Source organism: Callospermophilus lateralis, chromosome 1 (genome assembly GCF_048772815.1).
Source record: "Callospermophilus lateralis isolate mCalLat2 chromosome 1, mCalLat2.hap1, whole genome shotgun sequence".
In the NCBI taxonomy this organism is placed as follows: domain Eukaryota; kingdom Metazoa; phylum Chordata; class Mammalia; order Rodentia; family Sciuridae; genus Callospermophilus; species Callospermophilus lateralis.
This window is the reverse complement of record NC_135305.1, coordinates 88,544,126-88,554,870: the sequence shown is the minus strand read 5'-3', so window position 1 is coordinate 88,554,870 and position 10,745 is coordinate 88,544,126. Positions and strand designations below refer to the sequence as shown.

At 41.4% G+C, this 10,745-nt stretch overlaps 1 protein-coding gene across 1 annotated transcript in view; it reads right to left on the bottom strand.

Moving 5' to 3' along the window:
- Positions 1-7,886: 7,886 nt before the first annotated feature.
- The window catches only part of Avl9 (AVL9 cell migration associated), a 57,767-nt gene continuing 54,908 nt past the window's right edge, over positions 7,887-10,745 (bottom strand). The window contains exon 16 of the mRNA XM_076836131.2: positions 7,887-8,508. Within this exon, the coding sequence (XP_076692246.2) occupies positions 8,486-8,508 (23 nt within the window). The 3' untranslated portion in view covers positions 7,887-8,485. The remainder of the gene's footprint in view (positions 8,509-10,745) is intronic.

The window sequence follows — 10,745 nt, the reverse complement described above, 5'->3', positions numbered from 1 at the left end:
TTTAAAAATTCCAGTCCTGTTGGCCTTGTGATAAAGTGGTGACACACACAAAAATACTCAATTCATCTTTGTCTTGAAACTCTACCTGGGACTTTCCATCTGCAGGCATTTTGTGAGAGTGAATGACGTATTGGGGGCACAGAGGCTTTGGTTTCTAAATGGATAATCTTGCACAAAGAACCAATTCAGGACACAGTAGCCAGGGACAGTGTAACTGAACCTGTCCTGAAGCTTCTAGGAAGCGCTTGCTCCATGACTGTTTTCTAGGGCAGGTGGAAAGGCTACTGGCGCATTCTCGGCTGTCCTGCTTCTGACTTAAGCTCTCCCCAGAGCAAGAACAAGTTCTTCTGTTAAATGTTATCAGGAAAAAAATAATTGGTCGATTGGATTGCATATAAATGAGAATCCTGGTGTTACTTGCAGATGGACTTTTTGCACACACACACACAACCTAGTCCCTGCTTGTAAAATACACAATGGATAAGTGAGTTTTCTCCCAGTCTGAATGCATCAGCACCGTGGCAGTGCTGTGCATCTCGGGCGCCCTGCTCTACCAGAGTGACTGAAGCAGATGCTTAAGTGTCCTCCTGGCCCTAGGACCCCACAGCCACAATCACCTCACAAGGACTTTCCATGACCACCACCCGGCTCTCCTGAGCTAACCTCTGGTGAAATCTCCGGAGGCAATGTTTTCACAGTGGCTGGTTTTTGACCAAAGGCTGTGCCCCAGTTTTTGTTCTTGGGCTTATCGTGTTGGAGGCACATGTGATCTAAAGTGAGAGGGAAGCTGCAAAACTGGGCCAGCGAGGCAGGGCCAGGGGTGGCGGCTGAGTTCAGAGGTGAGGCAGGTGGAGGCAGCGGGCCCAGCTCCTGGATGAGCTTTCTAAAATGCCACTTGCCTCCAGGGAAATGTCCCGGTGTCCTGTTACCCTTAGACCAAGTTCACGCTCTTTCACAGGCTGTTGGGGCTCTCCTCACTCTGACCGGCCTTGTCTTCTGGCCTCATCTCTTGCCTGACCCTCCTTGCTGCCCTGGTTCCAGCCACACCAAAGAACACTGGGTTTCCAAGCCACGCTGCTTCCAAGCCTTCCCCGGCTGTTCTCAGCCCTGGGGCCCTTCACATCTCTTGACTTCCCACCTTACCCCTAAAGCTCTCAGCCTGAGGAAGAGGTACGGATTTGTCCCTGTCAAACAGTTGGCCCCCATGGTGTGCTGGCTCAGCACCCTGCTTCACAACCCAGCACATTCTACCCTCTGCTGACTGCCCACCTTGGACCAGCAAGCTTCATGAGGGTCAGGAACTGTGCATGTGCCGTAGGTTGGTACCACTGCAATTGGATCATACCCGTCACTGACTACTGGTCCAGCATACAGCCATACTTGTGGATAGGCCTTTGCACCAGTGGGGGGGTGAGGTTCTTTGCCTCACCTCTGTTGGCCCCCAAATTTGGCCTTGGTGCCAGTGGGGGGGTGAGGTTCTTTGCCTCACCTCTGTTGGTCCCCAAATTTTAGACCATCACTAGTAGAAGGGAGGAGCATGCCAAATGCCATGACACTAAGCCAATTGATGGCTCCTTTGAAAAATTGTACCACCGGTGACACCTCAGCAAAAATACTCCAGCACTACCACAATTCGCTGCACCAACAGATAGTTCACAATGCATACAAGTGATACATAGTCCAGGCAAGTTCTGCAAGCAGTTCAAAGCAGAGTAATCTGTCAATATGTCCATTTCCTCCCAAAGTAAAATCAACTCCTTGATTGAGCATTACTTGTTGAGTTATTATTCATTGATGCATCAGTTTATACAGTTTGTTGTGATAACTATCGAGGAAGCTATAGTTTGGTTTTATCTTTGTCTTCACCGGCACTGGGATGAAGATAGGAATTCTGGCAATGATGCTAAGAAAAAAATTATGTAACATTCCAACAGGCACTAAGAAAACAATTTTTTGAACAATTTACATTATCCTGAACAGAATTATTAAATATAATGAAAAGGAAAGGTGAAAGTAAACAAACAGATCTGTTAACCTCCTTATTTGTTTACATATTAAAACAATTTTCAACAGCTGTTTACCCAATTTAAATTAAACCATTAAAATCACATGAATAAAAAAAAATTCGTATCCAATTATTCATGAGCGCTCCTCATATATAATCTATGGACATACGCACATACAGACATACAACACAAAACAGAAGTGTGCACACATAACATACAACACATAAGACGATAGTAAAGGCCTTGTAGCTTTACCTAGGTGAAATTTCCATTGCAATGTTTAAAAACTCCACAGTCAAAAAATAAAACTAATCAGGAAAACATTAACCTAGGTCTGTATGAGCTCAAAAATAAAATAGAACTTTATGCTGTGGGAAAAGGCAATAATAAAATAAATATTGAAAAGAACATCCTGGTTAATCACTGTCGCAGATGCAAGAATAGCCAAACTGGAGCTCTGGATATCAGCTGTTATGCATTTGAGTCAAATCACCTTTTTTTTTTTTTTTTTTTTTCCGTCCGTAGAATTCGCTTTGGTTAGTTTCTCTGGAATCCAAATCGGCTGTTGTTCTCCCTGTGGAAACACAAAAACAGAACCCCGACTCCAGACAATCACTGGGTCAGGACCTTAGTTAATCTCTCTGGAATCCAAATCGGCTGCTGTTCTCCCTGTGGAAACACACAAACAGACCCCCTATTCCAGGCAATCACTGGGTCTGGACCTTTCCATTGTCCTGTTAGAATATCCTTCCAAAGCACCTTAGGCTTATGTACATTTTTTGGACACATATGCCTTTCCGCAGCACTAAGCCCTGATGAATCCAAATTTAAAAAGTTTAGAGTAAAGAGGGTTATTTTAAGTTCATCTTTGGGGGATATATACCCCTTTCCAATTCCCTCTTTTTGCTTTAATAAGTACATTTTAATAGTTTGATGAGCTCTTTCAACTATGCCTTGTCCCTGTGGATTGTATGGGATTCCTGTTATGTGAGTAATGCCAAATGATGAGCAAAATTGTTTAAAAGAGGTAGAAGTATAACCAGGACCATTATCTGTTTTTAACTGTTTTGGAATGCCCACAGTGGCAAAATTTTGTAAGCAATGAGCTATAACATCTTTAGTTTTTTCTCCGGCATGAAGGAAGCCCATCAAAAATCCGGAAGAAGTATCAACTGTAACATGCAAATATTTTAATTTTCCAAATTCTGGCAAGTGTGTGACGTCCATCTGCCAAATATGGTTAGGTATCAGTCCTCTAGGATTGACTCCAAGATTAACTTGTGGTAAAAAGGTCACACAATTTTGACATTGTTTTATTATTTGTCTAGCTTGTTCCTTAGTTATTTTAAAACGCTTTTGTAGAGTATTAGCATTGACTGGAACCTTTTATGAAAATTTGTAGCTTCTTCTAGTGTAGAGAAAATATGTATGTCATGTGTAGTTTTATCTGTTAAATCGTTGCCCAAACTAAGGGCTCCAGGCAATCCTGTATGTGCTCTGATATGTCCTATAAAGAATGGATCTTTTCTGTCCCATATCAGACTTTGTATAGTGGAAAACAAAGAGAAAACAGTAGAGGAAGGGGAAATCCTACCAGCATCTTCAAGGGATACTATAGCATTAACTATATACTGACTATCGGAAAATAAATTAAATACAGAATCTTTAAACATCACAAAAGCTTGTAAAACTGCATTAAGCTCTACATTTTGAGCTGATTGTTTGGGTACTAAAAATGTAAAAGTTTGATCAGGGGTAACTACTGCTGCTGTACCATTATTTGACACATCAGTGAATACATTTGGAGCATTCATGATAGGGGTTTTTCTTGTCATTTCTGGAAAAACTACAGGATGCAAAGACCAAAAAGACAACAAAGGATTAGATGGTAAGTGATTATCAAATGAAACATTAGATTTACACATGATTATTGCCCAAGTATTTAACTCATTAGCTAACTCATCAATTTGATCCATAGTATATGGAGTAATAATTTTATTGGGAGAAATTCCAAATACTCCCTTAGCTGCTTTTATTCCTTTGAGTATTAATTGTCCTACAGCCTCAGGATACCTAGTAAGAATAGTGTTAGGAGAATAAGATAAATGTATCCATAATAATGGACCTTCTTGCCAAAATACTCCTGTAGGAATATTTTTTGTTGGTATTACAATAAATAATAAAGGCAAATTTATATCAATTCTATCCAAATGCATATTTTCCATATATGTTTCAATAATTTTTAATGCCTTTCTTGCTTCAGGCGTTAATATTCTGGGTGAATTGGGATCTGATGGGCCTTTTAGGATATCAAATAAAGGTCCCAACTCTCCTGTTGGTATGCCTAGATAAGGCCTTATCCAATTTATATCTCCTAATAACTTTTGAAAGTCATTAAGTGATTTGAGTTGATCTACTCGTATTTGAATTTTTGGTGGAGGGACCATGGTTGAGGATAATAGAACTCCTAAATAATTAATTGGAAAATTTAATTGTACTTTATCTATTGCTATCTCTAGATTATAATTTCTTAATAAATTTGTAAGTGTGGCATAACATTCTAGCAATGTGTTTTTATCTTTGTGTGCTAACAATACATCATCCATATAGTGAAATATTTGTAGTTCAGGATTTTGATTTCTAAGTGGCTGGATTGCTTTGTTAACATAAATTTGACACATAGTTGGGCTGTTAGCCATCCCTTGAGGGAGTACTTTCCATTCATATCTCTGATCAGGACCTTCATGATTCAGTGCAGGGATAGTAAATGCAAAACGTGGACTATCCTCAGGATGAATTGGAATTAAAAAAAAAAAACAATCTTTAATATCTATAGCTAAAACGTACCAGGTTTTTGGCAAAGCAGACAATTGAGGAATCCCTGATTGAGCAGGTCCCATAATAACCATCTCATTATTAATGGCTCTTAAATCTTGCAGTAATCTCCATTTACCAGATTTCTTTTTAATGACAAAAATGGGAGTATTATAGGGAGATTTGGAAGGTTGTATATGTCCCTCCGTTAATTGCTGTTTGACCAGGTCATGGGCTGCTTGTATCTTTTCTTTAGTCAGGGGCCACTGAGGAACCCATACTGGTCTTTCTGATTTCCAAGTAATTTTTATTGCCTCAGTGACCCCTTCTGAAAACCCAGTCCATGTCTATTTATTCCTTGATCTATTTGAATTGGTGCTGCTATACCTTGTTCTCCTAATCTTTTTTCTTTCCTGAAACCTTGTTTAGCCCTAATAGTGGGCACATTTGGATTGATGTTATTTGTTAATGTCAAACCTAATTGATCTAGGACATCTCGTCCCCATAAATTTATAGGAAGATGATCCAATACATATGGCTGTATAGTTCCTTCACATCCTTCAGGATCCTTCCAATCTAATACCATTGCACTTCTATGGGGATTAGTTGCCACTCCTAGGCCTCGAAGCGTTTGAGTGGCTTGTTGTAACGGCCAATGTTCTGGCCATTCTTGGCGAGATATGATGCTAAGGTCTGCACCTGTATCCAGTAGCCCATTAAATTCATGTCCTTGAATATTTAGTTTTAGCATTGGGCGAGAATCTAAATTTAAAGATAGCATAGCCCAATCTACACCTGTGGAGCCTAATCCCCTGGAACCTCTTTCTTTACTACTACTGGAAAATTTATCATGTAGGCTGGGTATTATTAATAACTGTGCTATTCTATCTCCTGGTGAAATTACTGATATACCCTTTGGAGAACTAGCTATAATTTTTATTTCACCTTCATAATCGGGATCAATTACCCCGGGACTTATCATGATAAGTCCTTTTAAAGTAGAAGAACTGCGTCCTAACAATAAGCCTACTGTTCCTTGGGGAAGAGGTCCTTTTACTCCTGTGGGAATGATTTGAACTCCCATCTCTGGAGTTAGTACTGCTCTGGCGGAGGCGCAGATGTCCAACCCTGCGCTCTCTCTGGTTCGTCTGATGAGAGATCTGATGGATAATGTGTCCTGGGCACTACCCTGATGCTGTTGCTGGGTTCCTCCATGGTGTTTCTGGGTTCCTCCAGTGCCCCGTACATTTGTGGTCGTGGGCCCCGGAGCATTGGGCCCCCCTGTCCGTTTTTTGGCAATGGAGCCCAATGCCTTTCTCCACGATATTGTGGGTAAACACCTGGTCCTTGTCCATTTTTTGATAATGGAGTACCCTCTATGGTGGTTTGAGAACGGCATTCATTAGCCCAATATCTCCCTCTACGGCATCGTGGGCAAATACCCAGTATTCTATTCCTTTGATACCTAGCTTTGTTAAACCCTCCTCTTATGGGGCAACTCCTTTTAAAATGTCCTGTTTGTTCACAATTGTAGCATGGTTTTGGCCTGGCACCTAAAGCCTGTTGTACTGCTGCCAAGACTTGTCCTTGTTCATTAATGTCTCTACATAATTTAATATATGTGTTTAAATCTTCATGTCTCCATGGTCTAATGACCTCTCTGCAGCAATGATTTGCTTGGTCATAAGCCAGTTGTTTTATAAATGGCATTGCTTGTTCTGTATCCCCAAAAATTCTAGAAGCTGCTTGAATAAGCCTATCTACAAATTCAGCGTAAGGTTCATTAGTTCCTTGTATTACCTTAGATAACTGTCCTTGTAAATCTCCATGCCCCTGTAAAGTTTTGCATGCCCTAACTGCATCTACAGCAATTTGTGCATATATGCCAGGTTCATATTCAATTTGATGCCGTTGACCCTCATAAGGTCCTTTTCCTAACAACATATCTAAATTTCTTTGAGGGTAACCGGCTGCTGCATTTCGCCTAGCTGTCTCCCTGCAAAATTCCTCATTGGCAACCTTCCATAACAAATATTGTCCTCCATTTAGCACAGATTTACACATACTAGCCCAATCTGCTGGCGTCATGTCCAAGTTGGTAATAGATTCGACCATGCTTACAGTGAAGGGTGCTTGAGGACCATAGGTTGTTACAGCCTCCTTTAACTGCTTCACTGTTTTGAAATCTAAAGCACGGTGAATTCACTGCCCTCCTGCCTGCTCAAGTACAGGGCATGCTAATCTTTGAGGTCCTGTCTCAGGATCCCACCTATCAGCTACCGGGGTTGAGGGCCACTCAGCTATCTCCATAGGTGGAGCTGTTGGTTGAATTACACCCTCTGGTGATAGAACGGTGTTAGTAGCAGCCTCCTGTTGTAGCTTTTTCCCTAATAGCTGTTTCTCCTCTAAGCTTTCTTCCTTTAAATTTTCTTCCTCTGTCTGACTAGCTCGAGAGACCTTCTCTTTTGCTTGATCTAAAATGTCTTTCTCCATGGTCTGAACCTCTAACAATTTACTTAACACTTTTTCAGTTTGTTTTTTACTAATTTCTAATCTGTTATAAAGATAACGCAACCCAATAAGATAACACAAAACAAAACCGAAACAGCATGAAGCAAAAACGGAACAAAAGATCGTTGTATCAGTTTTCCTATTTTCTTGATATGTGCATTTGTGGTCTATTTCTATCTCTTCCTCAGGGGCGAACAACTTCAAACCTTGAGCCAACCATTTTTCCCAGTCTGCTTGAGAAAATTCTAGGGATAGGCAGCTTGAAACAAACACAAAACAAATCAAAACAAGAACACATTGTTTTTTAAAATGGTCACCCATTCTCTCGCCTTCCCTTAGGGGCAAGCAATTTCACTTACCCCGAAGCTTCAGATGTTCCCCGCACGGGCCGCCAATTGCCGCAGTCTGGCTGGGCACAAATCACAAGCCACTGAAGCAGGAACAAACTTTATTTTTTAACCGCAAGAAAAAACCTCACACACGCTCCTGGGAAAATCTCCCGAATGCCACGCGCTGGTCCAGGAACCCCGCAGCAGGAAATATCTCCTCCGGAAAACCCTCCTCCTGCACTTCCCCAACCAATGGGAACTCTCGGGGAATCCCTGGAAATCCCCACGAGAGCTCGAAAGTAGTGCGAGAACTCAAAAGTAGCGGCAGAGGCGGATAGTAATGCCTCGCCTGTCAATCAATACTGTTGGCAAAATGCCAGGGGCCATACAGACTCTGCTGTGGCTCTCAGCAGTGCTGGCTCAGCACCCTGTTTCACAACCCAGCACATTCTACCCTCTGCTGACTGCCACCTTGGACCAGCAAGCTTCACGAGGGTCAGGAACTGTGCATGTGCCATGTGGTATGTGTGGTATACAGTAGGCACTCACATACTGCACAAGGAAGGCAGGGCTTAAAATAGTGTGAGGAACTCAGGTTAGTCTAATGAGTGACTTCCAGTGCAAATAAATAGCCAAAGACTGTGAATCTTGGATCTCTGGGGGGGGATGGGGTGAGGGGATGAGGGGTGAGGTGGTGTCATTGTCTCTGGGGCAGGGTTAAAGGTCCTTCAGGTTTGTGGTTCTCCAGGACAATTCTGTAAACACTGGACATTTATGTGATTGTTTGATTGGTGGGGACTCAAACAAGTAACTCTTCCCCTGAGATCAGGCAATGCTCTGCTCAGGCCCTGTAACAAAATGAGAAGAATATGGACAAATTAAATGAGTAAAACCTTAGTTAATATTAAAAAAAATTTTTTTATGGGCATAATATCTTTATTTATTTTTATGTGGTGCTGGGTATTGAACCTAGTACCTTACATGTGCAAGACAAGTGCTCTACCACTGAGCTACAGCCCCAGCCCCCTTAGTTAATATTTTTAAAAATATTTGTTTTAGTAGTCAATGGACCTATATTTTATTTATAGGTGGTGCTGAGAATCAAACCCAGTGCCTCACATGCTAGGCAAATGCTCTACCCTGAGCCCCAACTGCATGCGAGGCAAGCCAATATTCTCACAATCTTGATGTAAAGAAGTTTGGTGTTTTTTTTGGGGGGAAAAGGGGGTCCTGGGGATTGAACTCAGGGACACTTGACCACTGAGCCACATCCCCAGCCCTATTTTGTATTTTATTTAGAGACAATTGCTTAGTGCCTTGCTTTTGCTGAGGCTGACTTTGAACTTGTGATCCTCCTGCCTCAACCTCCCAAGCTGTTGGGATTACAGGTGTGCATCACTGTGCCTGGCCTGCATTTTTTGAATAAGATTAAAAAAATTCCTAAACCTAAGTAAATAAATTTGACTACATTAAGAAACCTATCCACCAGAAGATGTCACTATTGAAGATAAGTCACAGAATGAGTCTCTAGCAACACACATAAATTGATAGACAGTATCCAGAAAACACACATTTCATACATGCACACTTTCATACTTGAGTGTGCTAATCGTTTTGGTTTGTCATCTCCAAAATGCTACTGAAACTCAATCCCCAATGTAATAGCATTAAGAGGTGTCGCCTTGGGGCTGGAGTTGCAGCTCAGTGGTAGAGCGCTCATCTAGCACGTGCGAGGCCCTGGGTTCGATCCTTAGCACCACATAAAAACAAATAAAAAAAATTAAAGATATTGTGTCCAGTTATAATTAAAGAATAAATATTTAAAAAAAGAGGTGTGGCCTTTAGGTGACTGTATTAGGTGCCCTTATGAAAGGGCTTGACAGGGAGTTTAGTCCCTTTTTCACTCCTCTTGTCCCTTGTGCCATCGTAGGACACAGTGTTCCTCCCTTCCAGAGGATGCAGAAACAAGGTGTCATCTTGTAAGAGGAAATCAGTTTTTTCCAGAAGTTGAACCTGCCAGTGCCTTGATTGTGGACTCCTGGCTTCCAGACTGAGGAAGAAGTTTCTGTTCTATCAATTAGCCAGTCTTAGATATTTTGTTAGAGCAGCAAAACCTACAACAACGTGTGTGTGTGTAAACTCATGCATATGAGAAATAGAAAATCTTATAGAAAAATGGATAGATGACTTCAAAAGGCATTTTGCAAAAGTGGAAATCTCATGGAAATGCAAGTTAAAACCTACAATGGAATACCCACCAGAAGGGCAAAAATGTACAAGTCTGATGATACCAAGTGATAGAAACAATATGGAGCAATGGGAATTCTCATACCCTGCTGGGTGGAAATGGTAGCACCACTTTTTAAAAATGAAGTTGGCATTAACTGAAGTTGAAGATGTGCATCTTTGCAGAGGTGCGGTTCCCCTCCTACAGTTATACCCTGGAGAAATGGGCACAGGCACAGAGGGACACGCACACATGAGCATGGTCAGAGCAGTCCTGCTTTCACATCAGCCCCAACCTCAAGCAGCTCAAGTCTGCCTACAGCTGACTGGACATCCGGTGGCAGAGCTGTAAATTGGAACAGAATTAGAAAGTGATAAAGAGAATGATCTCAAAACCCAAAATTCAACAGAAAATGATGCAAATGGTATGATTCCACGTGTAAAGTTTAGAACCAGGCAAAAGCAGACCGTGTTCTTTGGAACAAACATAGGAATCATTACCATATAAGTCAGAATACTAAATTAATGATTTGGAGGAAGAAGGAATGATTTAGACAGATGGTGGGCTTTTCAGGTGCTGGTAATATCTTCCTTAACTGAATTATGCTTGCATGAATTTCTGCTTTGTATTTATTGTACTGTATGTATATTTCATGCTTTTCTATGTGTATTTCATGCTTAAGTTGTCCTACTGATTGTAAATCTCTAAGACAGGGAAGCATTTTATTTAGTGCTCAATAAATGCCGAATCCAAGATTCACAGTAGTCGGAAAGACTAATGAAGGAGGTAGGCTGGAGCTGGTCTTTGACTAACGTGTATAAAGGGCTCTCTCCATAATGCTTCACCAACAACTAGAAG